Genomic DNA, 18,276 nt, shown 5'->3' on the forward strand with positions numbered 1-18,276 from the left:
ATATCAAATGCGCGCACCAACCGTTGCCACGAAGGGCGTTGCTAAGGGAGCTGTCAGATGTGGGTCTATCGGTTTACTCCTTCAAATCTATTTTTGCGTCTGAAGTGGAGTCCTGAACTTTCTCCGTGCTTCTGGACTACTCGCTTCTGGGCTTGAAATATAGGGTGCATTGTAAACTCTCACCTGTGGGGGGCAGCATTACGCTTTATTAGTGCACAGACTGCCGGAACTTGATTAGAAAAAGAAGAAGCATCGCGGCCATCTTTGAAAGTTGGGAGGTGTACATCACTACCGCTGGTCCTCAAGCCTTCTCTTCAAAGTTAGTTTAATTAAGATAACGTCACATAAACTGCTTTGCCCGAGCATGGCTAGCCGAAATATGCAACAAGCGAACATGCAGAGCTCTAACTCTCCACAACCGGCCAAACGCGGGACCGACTCCCCGGCCCCGGAGCAGTCACCGGCGAACAAAGACAGCCCAGCGCCGCCGCAGCAGCAGCAGTCACCGGCGGCCGAACAAACGGAGGGAGCCGGGGAAAGTAACGAAGAAGCCCGGGCTGAAATGACTCTGGATATCACCAATTTTCGGAAGCCCGGCGAGAAGACGTTCACCCAGCGCTCACGTCTTTTTGTCGGTAATCTCCCGCTGGATATCCCGGAGGACGAGTTCAAAAACATGTTTGCTAAATATGGGAACATTAGCGAGGTGTTCATCAACAGAGACCGGGGGTTCGGTTTCATCCGCCTGGTAAGTGCTGCTTATTGGGTTTGAAGTGTGCTGTTGTACCACAGTGTGTGCTGGTTTTAATTGTATTAAACTATTTCTGTATGTGGACCGAAATGTCTTAACTAAGAGGAGCTAGCTGCTATGTTAGCATTAGCACAAGGTGCATATTGACTTGACTGTATCTATCATTTAACAATAAAATATTAGCAGTTACTTCGTGTGACCAGTTGTATGTTTCTAAATTAGAAAGGTTCAACATATTTATTTTACATTTTATAGAGTATATTATCAAGGTTATGACCTATATTTCCACTTTAATGTGTTAAAATGATAGTAGGTTACATGAAATTCTTGTTTACCCTCTCTTCTGTGACATTACAATGCAGTATACTTGTTTCTACACAGAGCTATGTTAATAGAGCAAATAATACAGAAACATATTGTTTGAACTTAGGTGTGACACTCTTATTGATCATAGGAAATATAGAGCTGCAAGTTTTATACTCAGGTGCAAATTCTGGACTGTAAATAGCTTTAAGTGAAGATAACAATTCATTTATTCTACAGTCTTTGTGAATCCCAGAATGTGCCTTACTGCATATTCGTCATCCTTTTCCTGTTTATTCTATGTCTTCCAGGAAACCCGGACGCTGGCAGAGATTGCTAAAGCTGAACTGGATGGGACTATTTTGAATAATCGACCAATGAGGGTCCGCTTTGCGACACATGGTGCTGCGCTCACAGTGCGCAACCTGTTGCCTGCTGTCACAAATGAGCTGCTGGAACAGGTACGCTGGACAAGAGCTTCAAAGATATAGTATGCAGGATTCTCTTAAAAAAAACAGAACAGTGTATAGATGTATACAAAAATAATCCCTCTTAATCATCCCTTATGACCCACCAGAAGTGTGTAGCAGTGTATCTTTCAGCAGAGACTCATTTACCACTCCTGGTTCCCTCGTTTCAAAGTCGATACCCCCTATACCCCCACAGCGCTCAGGTTAGGTTGCGGCTTCATAAGAAGGTAGTAGGGTTGGGTCGGTATGAGGAAAAAAAAAGGGTCCGGTTTTTGTGAAAAACCGCATCAAGTCGGTAATACCAGATTTTTGCCACTTGGGGGCGCAATTGACTCATTTAAAATAAAAAACGACCATAGGACAAGTAACACGTTGTTTCTTTTATTCCTTACAAATAAATTTGCAGGTTTAGCTTACTCAGTTAGTGCAAACAAGGGCTACCTCCTTCGTCTGGCTCAAAGCCAAAGTGTTGCCATAATGGCGCATTCTTTGATTTCTTCGAGACTAAATTGTCCGCCATTATCGACTCCCCGTCACTGTTAAACAAACTCCAGGCTACAGTAGAGGCCTCGGCGCATGCGCACTCGCACTCGCACCCCCTAGCTCAGAGCTTTGTGCGCACAGGGCTTGCGGATGTCCGCTTTTAGTCCGGATGGACTTCCGTGGAGTCCACTCAGTGTACATTCCGCCCGACTATGTTTGGGCCTGATGTATGCGGTCCGGTTGGTCTCCAAAAAAAAAACCCGGTCCAAGACAGAGTACCGAACCAAATTGGTATTACCGAGAACCGACCCAACCCTAGAAGGTAGTGACCAGGTGCCAGACTGTAAGCAGCAGACATATAAGAGACACAGACCAGGAAAAAAATGCAAATAGAGGTTAAAAACGCCAAAAGAGAGTGAATCTGTGATTGGCTTTTGCTTTCACTTTCAGTGGCAAGTGTGTTTAAGACAGTAACCAACTATCCTGCATAGTATACCTTTCAAATCTCAAAAGTTCAACAGGATTGGGATGTTTGTCATTTTTAATTCAATGATTTCTGTTTTACGACATTTAATCTAAAAAAAAAAAAAAAAATCCTCTACCATCAGGCATTTTCTCAGTTTGGGCCAGTGGAACGGGCTATTGTTGTGACAGATGACCGTGGTCGTTCGACTGGGAGAGGCCTTGTGGAGTTTGCAAACAAAGCATCTGCACGTAAAGCCCTGGAGCGCTGCACAGAGGGAGCACTGCTGCTGACCACGTAAGGAGTCAGGGGTCGAAGTAGTTTGGAGGGCTGAACACACAGAACTTGCAAGGGGCACAAGTGTTTGATTCTGGATTTGTTATTTGCAAAATGAAGGTTCTTTGTGTATCTGCTCATCCTGAATCAATTGAAATCTTAAGTTTGTACAAAAAGAGTCATTTTAGTCTTTTTCTAACACATTACTGACTATTGCTGTCTTGTAACATCACAAGGCGTTTAATTTAGTGTTGTCCTTCCTTCCTTTAGTACACCTTGTCCAGCCATTGTGGAGCCCTCTGAGCACTTTGATGATGAGGATGGACAGCCTGAAAAATTGCTACAGAAGACTCCAAAGTACTATAAGTAAGTAAAGAGGTAATATGTAGTCATCTTAGAGTGCAAAGGCATGTATAGATTTTTGTTTATATTTTATATATATGTGTGTGTGTGTGTGTGTGTATATATATATATATATATATATATATATATATGTATATTATAATCTGAGGTGTCGTTTGTAAACCACTGGAGTTGTAGTTTATTTTTGTATTCATCTTCTTTGCCAGAGAAAGAGAGCACAAACCACGTTTCGCTCAGCCGGGGACATTTGAGTTTGAGTACTCATCTCGCTGGAAAGCTCTCCATGAGATGGAGAAACAGCAAAGAGAACAGGTGGACAAGAACATTAAAGAGGCCAAAGAGAAACTGGAGGCTGAGCTGGAGTCGGCTAAACATGAACATCAGCTCATGCTAATGAGACAAGGTAGGGACTGTGGGGCTACTTTTTTGTATTATGAACTTAAAGCCCTGTTTCCACCAAACACTTTCGGTATGGTACCGTTGTAACCAAAAGTAACCCTTCAGACATGGTACCTTGACCTTGGCGTTTCCACTGTTAACAGTGGGCGGCGTTGTTGCCACTCACTGTGTGTCTGCACCTCGTCTATCGTCCACAGAATGAGGCTGCACGCCGACATTTTCAGGGCAAAATAAAACAGGCTGCAGTGAGAGTCCCTCTTGATGGAATATTTAGTGACCAATCAATGGAGTGCAATGTTCACAGCTCCACCTTTTAGTACTAGATCTGTGTGCTAGGTACCCCAAAAGAGGGTGACCAAAAATGGGCATGGTAAAGAACGGTTCCATTGGTACCATCCACAACTTTTCACAGTGGAAACAGAAAAAAGTGTACTGAACTAAACTGTACCGTGTCTTACTGTTTGGTGGAAACGGGGCTTTAGTGTACTTGGTATCTGTCACATTTGCTCAGATGGGAAGTCTGAATAATACTAATTCATTGAGGTTTTTCAGTGGCTGCACCTTAGCTGCCTGTGGTGTTAAGACTGATAACAACTGTAGGTTAACATAGGATTTTACAGATTGACTGTCATAATGTTGCTGAAAGTCGTTATGGATGTTTTGTACATTATCAGAGAGTGTTGTGCCTAGGGCTGTAACAGTATGGATTTTTTGTTACCGCATTAAAAAAAAAAAGCACCATGAACACCACACCAGATACATTAAGAAAAACACACCATCAGTCTTGCAGTCTCCACATGGCCCACACTGTCCAACATTTAATTGCATTTTTTAAGTGATTAATGTCAGCTATAGTCAGACACTCTATATCTTCTGATGATGGATTGACTACAGTTGATAGTGTTTTAGGGAGAATGGATTATATGACCTGAACTGATTTTAATAAATGTGAAAATTTGGTGTGAGTTAAAAGCAATACAGTCATAATGGATGTTGCCTTTTATCCACAAAAATGTGATTGTTTGCATGTACGTATATCCATTCCTCTGCCAGTCTCTTACTTATATGGTCTTCTGTCAGATCTAATGAGACGTCAGGAGGAGCTGAGGAGGCTGGAAGAACTCCGCAACCAGGAGCTGCAAAGACGAAAGCAAATAGAGATGAGGTGTGTGTCCATTTTTGAGCAATGCCTCAGGGCATAGTGAGAAAGCTGTTGAGATTTGTATTTTTATTTTTGCCTCATTTCCCTCTTTACTCTCCCCGGATGTAGGCATGAAGAGGAGAGGAGGAGGAGAGAGGAGGAGATGATGAGACACAGGGAACAGGAGGACCTGAGACGCCACCCAGATGGCTTCAAACCAAACTACCTGGACAATGTGAGTAAAACTGGAATGCATATACAGGGTGTCCGCGGGGTCTTAAAAAGTATTAAAAGTTGATAAATCAAATGTTGGAAACTTAAGGCCCTTAAAAAGTATTAAAAAGTCTTAATCGCGAGTTTATGAAGTATTACATTTTCTTGGCATTCAAGCTTTGACAAAAAGTATCCATGAATGTATAATTTATTTTCCTCCTCGTGATTATTACAAACAAGGATGTGTAGGTAGACTAGGGCTGTCAAAATTGCTCAAAAATGACGTTCGAATAGTCCTTCTAAAAATAACTCATAGGTTTGAACCATTCAAAAAAAAAATTTTTCCGCATTATGTCCACAAGAGGGCAAACTAATACAAGGAAACATACTTGTATTAATACAAGGAAACATAACTACGCGTAGGTATATTTATTTCAACATAAACATCTTTGAAAACATTTACATACCTACACATTAAAAGACATAAAACAATTATCTATAACATTACGTTATAAAGGACCGCTGACCTCTCTCTCGCCCCCACTCTCTGACCCGTCAGGCCACACTGCCTGCGGAAGCGCTGCGAATAGCCTCGAAGCGCAGCCAGTTTCCTTTCGGCACCCATGTTAACCGATTGTGTCATCCACACCGTCTGCGCCGTGCCGCGCAGCTCCATGGCCGACTCGCACCCTGCAGCAACCATTTCGGCGTCTGGTCTATTTTCTGCGCAAGCCGCGAGCGAATATGTCAAGCCGGGTGACAGAGACAACAGCTGGGAGCAGAACCGCTTGTCGACCAGCGTGGAGAAATGTGCGTCTGATGTGAACGGAAGTGCTCCGGCTCGCGCGAGAATTTCGGTGCGCTGCGCTTCGCAGCACTTCTGCGGGCGGTGTGGCCTATGCAGTGCGTTCAGTGCAGCGGCCTAGGCCAACGCACACTCGCAAAGAGGACAGCTGCCATAATGTTTTTTTTCCATCCACAATCGAATATCAATTTTCACATTCGAAGGTCCATTTTTTTTTCCAAATTCGAATTTAAATTCGAATTTAGAATATTCTTTGACAGCCCTAAGGTAGACACACTCGGACTGCCACTCGGGGTGGGGGCTGAACAAAAAAAAAAAGTCCAAAAAAGTTAATAACTTAAAAATTATGGTGAAAAGGTAGTTTCTTGCAACCCTAGAATTAAGATAAAAATATTCACAAACTAAAAACACTTCTGGTTGCTGATAAGTAGTGTTTAACTTTTGATTTAACACTAAAATTTAAAACCCTCTGCGCGCACTGCAGCGCAAGCAGACAGATGCGCAACTCAGAGCAGCATGTGTCACTGACACCAGACTCAGAGCGCAGCGGACCGGTGGAAAATGTCACCATTAGCATATTATTTTACATCAATAAAATCTATTTTATCATTATTTTGAGTCACATTGTTGAAAGAATTTAGCCGTCTGTGTTCAAGCAGGATAATAGGTCTCCATTCATTGCATTTGGGTGTTCTATTTCCTTGTCGGAGATGTTTTCTTTTTTAATAACCAACCAAAAACAATCAATCAATTAAAAACACAAACTGGAACTGGAACATGAAATCTTATATGCCTAACAGACATTGCTTCTCGTTCTTTGAATTTACATATGGCTAAAGGGGAAAAAATCAACCGTAAACGGACAGCATGATTAGTGTTGCGTTCAAGGTCCCCCAAAAAAATGGGGAAAAAAAGGCTGAATATTCGAAAAAAAAAAAATTTCACACTCAAATCCCGTGCCATCAACTGAAGCTTTGAAGCTTCGACGCTTCGAATTTTTTGGGTCAGCCCTAAATTCCACATGTAAGGGCCAAGCCATAAGGTTGTTGTTTTCAGCAAGTTGGCCTTGAATAGTTGATGTTGAGCTGTAGAGCTGTATTACTTGTTATGACCTAAGGTGTATTTTAATAAACCTGCCTTTGGTTTAATTTATTCTTTCAAACTTTATTCCTTCTCATTTTATCTGAGTTCTGTTGTATGTTTGTGCGCCATAGATTTAATTGCAGACTACAACTGTTTAGTAAGTTAAAGATGCGTTGCTGCTAACGACAGCTTGAAGTGGCGATGAGGTCTTAAGGTTTTTTGGAAGGTCTTAAAAAAGTCTTAAAAAGGTATTGAAATTAACCTCAGGATTCCTGCATATAGCCTGATATAAATACTACACTGAAGCTTGTCCAGTTCCAGTCCTTTTACACTTTACATATTATAGTCGTGTGCACACACCTGTTATCAAGACTTCAAATCAATGAAACAGTTAAACAAAAGTTGTTGGGTTAACAAGTTATGATTCTACAAATGCATACACAACCTTTCTCCCTACTTTGAGCACCACCTAAGCACAAACTGAAAGTAGAAATACATAATGTAGTATTTTAACCTCTTTAAAACGTACCTCTAGCGGACAGCTGCAGGAGATTGTATTTTGCATGATCCTGTTTAAATACATCTAAGATAAAAACCATCATAGCTAGAGTATTCATTCTTTTTGGTGCAGAAAGGTCCGTGATCGCTTTCTACCCGGCCCCTTTCTCATCATACAGCAGTGTTTCCCCCACCATTATATTGCCCCGTTCCCACCATTATATTGCCCTCGTTCCCTTTCTTGGGAACGAGTTCTTCCCCGCTCGCTGCCATGATGTTTGTGTATCAAGCACGCAGGGGGGAAGGGTGAGCCCACTCTGAACTACGGGAGCCCAGCGGGGAGCGTCGGTGGCGGATGTTAAAGAGAAACTCGATTTTCATTAAAACAAATCAACCTAACCTATAATTTTCGAATTAATCGATAAAATCGATTTATCGCCCAGCCCTAGCTTCTATCCTCCCTGTCATCGAATCATGACCTTATGTAACCTGACTTTATATGCCATGCAAATGTGATATTTTGCAGTAATTACGCCAGAATTTCCCCATAATGGCAACGGGAGGTCGTTGTTCAATCTGACATAAAATCCATAATAGCTAGAGCATTCATTCTTCTTGTAGCAGAAAGCGAAGGCTTCTGTTTTTCCCGACATTACCTTATGATACCTTATCTTATATGTGGCGCAAACACATTTCGCCAGAATTTCCCCAGGAATTTTCCTATAATAGCTGCAGGAGATTGTTGTTTGCACAATCCTGTGTTAGCTTGTACTGGTATCATTGTGCTACGCTACGCACGCTAGCATCAAGGAATGAATGATACATTTATCACAATGCTATTTTACTCTGTTCATAAAAATGAGCATATCTCAAAACTAAATAATGTACATATTATAAATAATTTATGGAGTGTTAAGAAATATTTTCCTTGTGTCTCTATGTCTAAAATCATTTGGATTTTTTTTTTGTATTAATTTTGTAAAATCTGATGGAAAAACATATCCAATTTTTGTATTTTTTATGACATTTTCAATACTTTTATCAATTATTCTAGTTTATTGACTCATAAACCTTTTGCTTCAGTTGTACGGACATCTCAATAAGCAAAAATACCAGTGTAGGCACTGACAGACCATTTCTATTGCAGAGTTCAAAGGGTTAAACATGTTTGCCATAGAATACCAAAATTATCATAGTATACGTATACCATAGTGTGAAATGGATGTCAACAGCTTGTATAGTGTTCTTATTTTAACTGTTTCTTCTCCAGGTTAACATTACAGCAGCTGCAAAGTTTTATATTTTTCCAGCAGTTTTAAAGAGGCAACAGATTTTTTTTTTTTTTTGCTTGGCGCCACCTAGTGTCAGTGGTGTTGCGTCGCACTGTCGCAACGACCAAATTGACCGTGGGGATCAGAGATAATCAATAATATGACTCTATTAGACTCTCTAAATTAAATAAAATGTAGGCTGTAAAGCCACCAGTATACCTCTCTATATATGTAGAATGAGAAGGTGTGTGGACTAAATAAATGAGTAAAGAGACCGAGCAACAATTATCAGATTTATCTGAAGATAAAACAAATAGTGATGCAAATAATTATACCAGAATGCACAGTACCAGTGCAAACAGCTCACAGTTAATTATACCAATATGTATAGTATCAATACAAACAACAGTAGACACAGTGGAATTATACCAATATGCACATGTAAACAGTCCTGATTCTAGAATAAACGGTACCGTATGGAAACGATGCAGCCGGTTGGAGCTCAAATTGAATGGGAAATGTAACTTAGCTGGGCAGTGTCCGTTGATAGCTCTCTCCGTGAGAAGAGAACAGAAGGAAGGGAGGGGGGTATCACTGTCCGAGGGCTGCCGTAGAATGGCAACAAGGATGTCAGCCGACCAACACTTGCTACCCAGTCCCTGGTTGCGGCGATTTGCGATGCTGGCCAGCTAGGAATTAACTAGCAGCCAGTACAGTACAGTCCTCTCTTGTCTAGCTAACATTTAGCCGTATTACTTACTGATCCATTAGAAAGAAAGCTAGCTGGACATCGGTTTTGAAGCCTCTTTGGTCACGGAGCTCCCTCCATCTCTTGAACACCTGACTGAGGCTTACTCTTGTTTTTCCTCTTCTTTTATCACTCTCCTTTTTGTGCATCCTCGCCTCCTCAGAGGAGCTTGTTTTCTTTTGGGAGGCCGTTTTTTACTTGTCTCCAAACTTTGTCCGTCTGCCATTGTGCTCGTGACTCAACTATCTCATACCCAACTCCTCATAAGGACCAGCTCCAGTCCCTGATTGGTTGACCAACCAATGTCGCAATACATGACGCGTTTCCTGCCGTAAAGCAGATTTTTTTCCGCGAAATTTCGGCACCGGTGGCAGAAGATAATTGCAAAGATTGCAAAGCCACTAAGTAACCTATGTAAATGCTGATAGTCTGATTTTACTGTGGCCACTACCCTATGCAACCCACATTATTTTCATAATGATATATTTAGGAAAAAATGCTATCTGTTGCCTCTTTAAGTTTGAAGCTATAATTTTTTTTTCATCAAGGCAAATCTTGGATAAACAATTTTAACCTGTAGTACCACCAAGAATGATCTGCCAAAAAAAAAAAAAAAAAGTTTGAAGAAATGCGTAAAAGTTTTACCATGGTCCAGAGCCCAGTTTTGGTTAGGTATGCTCTTTCTTCAATTTTGATTCAGTAGCATTTCCTACCTTTTAAACAGCAGCTTGGCTGAATTGTGTTGCTGTGCAGGAATTTCTAATTTCCTCATAGTGTCATATCAGGTTTCAGTAACGTCTGTAGAGACAATATTTTCCATCTTTTTGATGTCATTGTGTGAAACTACACACCAGTAGGACAAACACCCACACTCATGGGTATTATATTATTTCACTTGCACTGTTTCTTTATTAGAAATGTTTTTATTGTTATAATCATCCCATTTTCATACTGCCTGACACAAAGTAAAGAAATTCATCACAATAGCTCCATGTCAAATGTCACGTCTCTGAGGCTTAAGATGTTGAATTTAGGTCCCGAGTCAGTCTTCCCTCAAAAGGTCGGGAGAAATGTATCACTGAAAGTTTCAAAACAGCAGCAGTAGTTGCAGGGCTATTGTATTGCTTCACATTATATTGTACAGGTGTTGCCTTTGTTTCCACCCTTTGAACCAATAAAAGTTAAACAAATGTAAGATCATAATCAAAGATCAGTGATGAGCTGCCATAAATAGCTTTATGGCTTTGGACTCAACAGTCTAATGTGCAGTTTCTTCATCTTTGTCCTATAATCTGTTTTTCTTTTTAAGCTCTGATGTAGCTGTACACCTGCTGTAGTTGTTTCCTGTAAGTCCAAGGAATCATTGTTTTCTTCAGTGAGTGTTAATTTCTGTCTCAAAAGTCAGGCACGATACTTCTCTTGCATTGCCAACTTTATATGTTAATCTTGATTAGAAATGGATGCTATTTAAAGGACAGGAATGTGGTTGGATATATGAATACAAACAGCAAGTCCAAGAGATATTTATAGAATAAGGAAACAAAGTCGATTTAGCTTGATTTATGTGGATGAGTGTAGAGTGTATAGTTTTGCTGTCACACTTAAAATATTTACGGCCTTCTTCTAGTGTTTCCTGGAAAATCAATTTTTCGAGCGAGAGCTGTCAAGTGTCAGCTTAGGCCAGAGATATATCTCGTTTGACCACATGCTTGTTTGCCTGTGACAGCTGCCTCAGGTATCCTGCATCTGTTTGGAGCTTTGGTTGTGTGTGTCAGAAATCAATGCAACGCATCCAGAAAATGCAGTATGCATATGAACGGTAGAGGCAGTATTGGTAGAAAGATAGAATCATACTGGCTACTGTCATAGTGGGCCTTATTCAGAAACAGTGCATACGCACAAATCTGTGCTTAAAACATGTATACAAACGTTTTTGTAGAAATCTGGGATTCAGTGTTTTCTAATCTGAATTTGCTCCTTCTCTGCGAACACAATTAGAACTGCCTCAGACCATGTGTACTCACAAATGATAGGCTTAGCTGTCTCAGAAGATGTAAACTTACACCTTTTAACTAAATGCCTAACGTATTAAAACTGTAATTATTTATAAAGGCTTCGATAGACAGTATTTAAAACTTTAGCTCACGGTACAGGTGGGATGTTTCCAGCACTGCTGGCACAGGGGCAACACAAGCACACACTCCTCACACCACGGTGACACAGAACTGGTTAAAAATTGGCAAAATATCCTTTTAACAGTGCCCCCTAGTGGAATCCTCTGGTTACATCAGTAAGTATGTGAACCATTCTGACACAGCTGGTTGTCTACGCGAATGTGTGGTGAAAAAGCAAATGTATCTCTGGCCTGAGGGGACATTTACATTGAAATTATGCAATATATCAAAGAAACAATAAGGTAAGAAAGTAGATTTCTGGTGATGGAAAGTCATCACGTAATCTGCAGAATTTACGGGATTTATTTGATCAAAAGCAAAGTTTGAGTGAATTCTACCAGTCATTATCATCCGTATGAGTGTCTGTTGGTGTGCTATGTCGTTGATTTCTATGTTATAACTTTTCTCTTCAAATCCTTTGCTCTGTTTAGAGGTCCTGTTGGAGTCTGCATCTTTACATGTATGAAACACGCGCACACGCTTAGAACTTGCATCAAGGACCATTCATTCAATTTGTACTGACTCCAGTACAGTGGCTTACTGTCCTCAACGTAAACCAAAGTAGTCTGTCTTCGCTCAGTTGACTAATAAAGCCAACAAGTAGTCTTACCAATAAACACATAGTTTTAAGTAGGGCACATGAGAAGTTACATTTGTATTTATTATTTTTCTTAATTGAGTGGGGCATGTGTGTTCTGTCATACAGAAGAACTTTGCAAATAATTACACTTAATGCACTTCATTTACTGAACAGTAATAATATGAACTCTACATTAGCTTCCTTAGCTATCCTGATTTTAAGTTCTATTTTACAAGTGTTGGTAAATCACTTGAATATGACAACAAGAATAGAACTCCTTCATGTTATTCATAACTACTTAAGATAAAAGTGCTGACCTGCTGTTTCTAGTATAATTCGAGTTCGTGATTATTGTTTGCCAGGAGGATTTTTGTGAAAGAGTGATGACTTCCAGAATATAAATGGTATCCGCTGTCATCTAGGGCTTATATTAGCTGCAGGTCAGGCATCACTTTTAGATTACCACTTTTCTTATTGTAATAGCAACATATTTAGAATTTAACAGGTAAGTACATGAAGTATACTGAGGTTGAGCTTCACAGTATTTGCAGAAATTTAACATATTTTCCCATTTCTTCTGAAGTTTTGTATGTGTGGGACCAATTCTACTGTTGCTGTGACTGTATAGTGTTGGTGCAGTAAATTAAACTTGCATACCCTGTAATGTGATAATAATATGATCTTGATGTCTATATATTCTACCTTTACAATAAAGAACATAAAAGCCATTTAGAATGGACAGATGGGCTACAGCTACATTTCACCACTTGAATCTGTGATAAGATGGTGAAAATGTATACATTAGTAAAACATTTATTGACCAGATCTAAACTAAGCACAAAAAGTAAGGAAATTTGTGTTTGGTAGATTATTTATTTGTTGTAACAATGTTCTTGGCAATAAATCTTATGCCATTGGAAAGCCTGTTTATTTCCCTTTTAAATAATGCCACATTTGTTAGGAACATGCATTTGTGGGATGAGCAGCAGAGCTGTGTATATGAGTTGCGCCCATGAAAAATTTGCCAAATCTTCTCTGCCAATGCCAAACACCTTTTTTTTGCTGTTACAATTGACTCTTGTTTTGAGCTTCTGGTACTCCCAGCTGCTGACAATCAGGTGCCAATCAGCACCTGTGAGCATGGACCCTGCTACAGTGGTCAGTTGGTGCCTGCTCCAAGAATAGGCATGCCATGTTTGCCTGATCTGGATAGGGCCCGTGCGATAGAGCAACTTCAAGCTGGTGTTCTGCAAAACCAAGTTGCGGCATTATTTGGAGTGAGCCCTAGTATCATCTGCAAACTGAAGGCCAAGTTCCATATAACGGGGGATGTCAGAGACAGGCCGCGAAGTGGGCGTCCCAAGAAGACGGCACCCCAAGAAGACAGTTTCCTCATCCTGTCACCACTTAGGAACCGTAGGTAGTCTTCTACAGATTTGCCGTCAAGGTTTGCAGGACGATATGGCCGACGGGACTCTGCCCTGACAACCGGGAACAGACTGCATGCAGCCAATCTCGGGTCTCACAGGGCTGCTAGGAGGCCTGCCATGACTGCCCTTCACCCTCAGGCCCGTCTGTGCTGGTGTCGGCAACACGTGCACTGGAACCTGAATATGTGGAGGAATGTTATGTTCAGCAATGAGTCCAGATTCTGCCTATGGCAGTTGGATCGTAGAGTCAAAGTGTAGAGGAGAATGCTTTGCTGATTGCTGCACCGATAGAGTAACATCTTTTGGTGGAGGCAGTGTGATGGTGTGGGGCGGACCTCCAGAATTTGGGAGTGGAGAGGATGGAGTGGCCTGCCAGCAGTCCTGACCTCAACCCCATTGAGGTGGGATCATCTTGGGCGTGTTGTTCATGCCAGAGTGACCAACACAACCAGCACAAGAATGGGATGCCATCCCACCCCAGTGTGTGATCAGGCTGGTGACCAGCATGAGGAGGAGGTGCCAGGCTGTTGTGGCTGTGTACGGTTCTTCCACACGCTACTGAGGCTCCTGTTTGTTAAATGAGTAAATTGTTAAATTGTCAATATGTCTTGTTTCTTCAGATTTCAATCATCCAATCCACCAAACAATACCAAACAAGAGTCAACAGCAATAAAAGGCTGTTTTGCATTTGCAGACAAGATTTTGTTAATTTTTCATGGGTGCAACCCACATACTCAGCTCTGCTGCTCATCCCACAAAAAGGAAATAAACAGGCTTTTCAATGGTATAAGCATTGTTACAACAAATAATTAATCTACCAAACACAAATTTCCTTAGGTTTTGTGCTTAGTATAGTAAGTTTATAATTTGATGTCCAACTGCTTTCACTGAGTTGGATTAAGCCTTGTCTCGATGCTTAATTGGGTTGTTTTTACTAAAAGCTTTAATCCTAAAGCAGACTCAGTCCAGGTCAGTGAAATGTGTTATTGCTGAATTGTATTCATTTTCTTGTGTATGTGTTGGTATGTGTGAAACAGAGAGAAAGGACTGTGTGTTAGTTTCTATGTGAATGAATTGAATCCCAAGTTGTGCTTCTTGTGAGATGACGTATGAATGAACAGATGATGGAGCGTCTACTTTTTGTGTTTGGGCCCTGAAACACCAAACTAATAGGCGCCACTCAGCAGCTGTGTTATGTGTGGCACCATTAACGATATTCAACCATTGTCAGCTGTTGTTTGCTTCTGATACAGATTTAGTGCAGTTAATCTTTTTTATTTTGCATTAACTTTTATTCCCTTAGAAGCAAAGGCCTTGGGCTGACAATAGCAATGCAAAACAAAAGTTGCTAGTTGATACAGCTAATGTATTCAAGAGTAAAATAAAACCTTTTAACAAGTATAACAGTGACAAAAACGGTGAAGAATATACTTGCATGCTGGTGTTTAGCTGCAGTCTTTGCTATGTGTTTATCTGCAACTCACAGAGAAGGTCTTTGTTCTTGCAAATTTCTAGTTAGACTTGGTGTGTCAGGGCCCTGTGTGAATGTTGGTGAATGTTCTAAAGAGTTTTGATATAACTTTTAGTCTGGATTTGGTCTAGAGGCTGACAGAATAAATGCTTTTAAATCAAACAACAAAAAAGCCTGAAGCCCATTTTATGGCTTATTATTTTAAGATGTGCTTGCACATTTCCAGATTTGATTAAAAGCCTCAATTTGCAAATGAGATTTGCATTGTGATTACAATAAGCTTGTCTGTGAACGGTACATCTCCAGACTAGCAAGAAGATGAAAAATGTTTCTGCCTTGCCAGATTTTAAATGGAAGCAAATAAGCATTGAGGCTGAACCTTAAGCTCACCTTTTCCATCAGTGATAAAGAGTAATAATTAAGTCCCCATGAGCCGTGGGCAATTTGTGTGGCTGTCATCAGTTTTGTGTAGAACACTGTGTGAGTGTTGTAAGATAGCCTATCCCCTGAAGATTTGTACGTTAGCAGAGTTTTGTTCTGAAGGCTCTTCTTCACTTCTTCCAGAGAGAACAGGAAATGAGAGTGGGTGAGCTGGGCCCTCGTGGAGCCATTAATATGGGAGGTACGGGCATGACTGTGTAAAGACTGGTTAACCAGAACAAGTCACAATGATGAGTGAATTATGACTGCCTTAATTTCATTTATAATTATTTTTCTTGCATCCCAAGTGGCTCCTTTTTTTGAACGACTAAAGTAATACTTGTGCTGTATGTTTTGACTCCCTTCTGGTGTAAATGGACTCACATGGGATGCAGTACAAAGGAGACAAAAACCATAATACTCCACATGACAACATAATGTACATACTAACAGAATATACAGTGCACTGAACGGGGTTGTTTAAGTTGGGGTGAGGTTTTATAGTTGGAGAAATATTTGGTCCCTGAGCTCTCATCCTCACTTGTATGCAGATTTGAAATAAGATTGCATAATACTTTCTTACTTTCTTTTCAGAAGCAAGTGATAAAAGTGCAAATTGTATTCTAAGAATTTACACACGATATTTTTTAGCTGCAGTGGCCTTCAATGTTATTCTTTAAGTACATTTTCAAAAAGAAGTCTAAAGGCCACATCACTTATTTTGCACTTTTTATAATTTTAAAGTGAATTATGGCTGGAAATAATTAAAGACAAGAAGTTAGGACAAATGTCTGTCGACTTTGATCAGAAATAAAAACTTCAAAACTGTCTGAGTGCAGGATGAGGGGCCAGGGACTGAGGTTTGAGTCTATAATGTGGGGCAGATAGTGGGGAAATCACAATGGCTCTTCATACACAAATTGTAACCGAGGATTGCACATCATCTACATGAACAAGACTGCTGTGTTTCATTTGTATTTTCGTTGTTGCATAAACTACAGTTGCATCCAGTTTTTACTTAAAATGTTTGTTTTTGGGGAGTGGGGTCAGTTATTCTCTTTTAAACTGTTAATGACAGCGTTTGGTTTTAACAGTGACATAGGAACTGTGGGTAATCTCCTCATAACTTTCATCTTTGCTGTTTTGTCTGCAATAATATTTACCAACAACCTGAATCATCAGACGATCTAAAACAATGTGAAAAACATGATGGAAATATGGCATTTCTGTTTGAGTCATGTAATAATTTGAGTCAGTTGACATTGAGTTGCATCCTGACTTTACGACATGATTTATTTGCTAAGTCGGTTGCCATTGCGTTAGTGTTTACATGTCAACCAAGTATTAAAACTTGTTGCGTTATTTCAGATTTTTTTTTAATTTCCATTGTTCCGCTCAGGTTTTATGACTGTATTGAAAATGGTGGACAGAAATGCACCCTTATCAAACTCTTACCTCATGTCATATTTTGAATGTTCTATGTTAAGTGTCAATATCCAACAGTTTATAGCCTCTAAAAAATTGCTGATTGGATTGTACTGGTATTGATGTTATTTTAATCTATTGTAGGTAATGTTCAGTTTGGCCGGGGAGGCCTGGGGCTTGGCTCAGGCAAACCGGTATGGAATAAAGCAGGTCTCAAAGATAAAAGAAAGCTGGTCGTGGAACAGATACGTAGACAGGAGGAGATATTAAGGGGTGCAAAGGTAGTGGCCCAGGCTAAACAGGGACAGTGGTTGAATTGGGAAAGTGTAGAGAAGAGGAAGCTTAGTTGGAGGGACCTGTGGAGTATGGAGGAGAATCGTATTAGATTCCTGGTAGGGGCTACATATGATGTGTTACCAACCCCCCAGAACCTGAAACTGTGGGTAAATGAGGACCCATCATGCCCATTGTGTTCAGGTACCGCAACCTTAAAGCATATTTTGTCAGGCTGTAAAGTTAGCTTGTCACAAGGCCGATATACATGGCGACATAACCAGGTGTTGAAATGTTTAGCTGCAGGCATTGAAGGGAAACGAAGACAGGTGAATTCAGAAGGTGTTAAGGATAGGAGTTTAGCAATTCAATTTGTCCGTGAGGGGGAGAAATACAGAAGGGATAAGTTAGTAAGGAGGCAAGGGTGTGGCCACCTAGAAGGTGCTTGTGATTAGGAAATGCAAGTAGATTTAGGGGGAAAGCTTGTTGTTCCCCAGGAAATAGTTTGTACCAAGCAGAGGCCTGACATAGTGTTGTGGTCAGTGAGTCAACAGATAGTTTATTTCATTGAGCTGACAGTTCCTTGGGAAGACTCAGTGGAAGAGACCTATGAAAGAAAAAAGCTTAGATATGCAGACTTAGGAGCAGAAGCTGAGCAGCAAGGATGGAAAACTAGGATTTGTCCAGTGGAGGTGGGGTGTAGGGGATTCATAGCAAGATCAGCTGTCTTGCTCCTGTGGGAACTCGGAGTGCGGGGACAGAGTTTGAGGAAGACATTGAGGGAAATGTCAGATGAAGCAGGTAGAGCAAGCCAATGGATCTGGGTGAGAAGAAATAATGTCAGTTGGGGGCCAGCAGGGAGAACTACTAAGCAGAGTACATAACTCCTTGAGATCAGGTGGAGAGATCCACATCCTCTCTGAGAAAGCCATGTGTAAGTAAGGTAAAGGAGGTTATTGGGTTGGTGTGGGGAGCAGTGAGACCTGGCATTAGGGGAGTGTCTCTGGGACACCAGAGATCACTGTCTAGCCTCCTGGAGGTGTCGTGGGACCAACTGGACGAAACACTGGTGAAAGGAGATTCCCACCCGATGACCCCAAAGACATGTTAGTTATCACTGCTCACTGGTTTGTATAGTTAAGCCTTGCCATAATAGCTTATCATAGGGCTTAGGAGGTTTTTCACTGAGTGCTGATCCTTTCTCTAGAGCACAAACTTCTTGTGTTTATTTAAATT

General features: G+C 40.7%; 1 protein-coding gene across 4 annotated transcripts in view; it reads left to right on the plus strand.

Annotated features, from left to right (window-relative positions):
- Positions 1 to 254: 254 nt before the first annotated feature.
- pspc1 (paraspeckle component 1) overlaps positions 255 to 18,276 on the plus strand; it is a 30,904-nt gene continuing 12,882 nt past the window's right edge. For 3 of the 4 annotated variants that reach the window (XR_004501039.2, XM_078165912.1, XM_033615935.2), the window contains exons 1-7: positions 255 to 748; positions 1,366 to 1,515; positions 2,616 to 2,767; positions 3,017 to 3,112; positions 3,316 to 3,512; positions 4,589 to 4,673; positions 4,779 to 4,884. Coding sequence is in view for 3 of the 4 variants with exons in the window: in XM_078165912.1 (XP_078022038.1) it covers positions 365 to 748; positions 1,366 to 1,515; positions 2,616 to 2,767; positions 3,017 to 3,112; positions 3,316 to 3,512; positions 4,589 to 4,673; positions 4,779 to 4,884 (1,170 nt within the window). In the remaining variant the exon portion in view is untranslated. Of the gene's footprint in view, positions 749 to 1,365; positions 1,516 to 2,615; positions 2,768 to 3,016; positions 3,113 to 3,315; positions 3,513 to 4,588; positions 4,674 to 4,778; positions 4,885 to 15,486; positions 15,545 to 18,276 lie in introns of all 4 variants that reach the window. The other variant, XM_033615934.2, reaches the window with a different exon arrangement.

The sequence above is a fragment of the Epinephelus lanceolatus genome, chromosome 24 (genome assembly GCF_041903045.1).
Source record: "Epinephelus lanceolatus isolate andai-2023 chromosome 24, ASM4190304v1, whole genome shotgun sequence".
NCBI classification, from domain to species: domain Eukaryota; kingdom Metazoa; phylum Chordata; class Actinopteri; order Perciformes; family Serranidae; genus Epinephelus; species Epinephelus lanceolatus.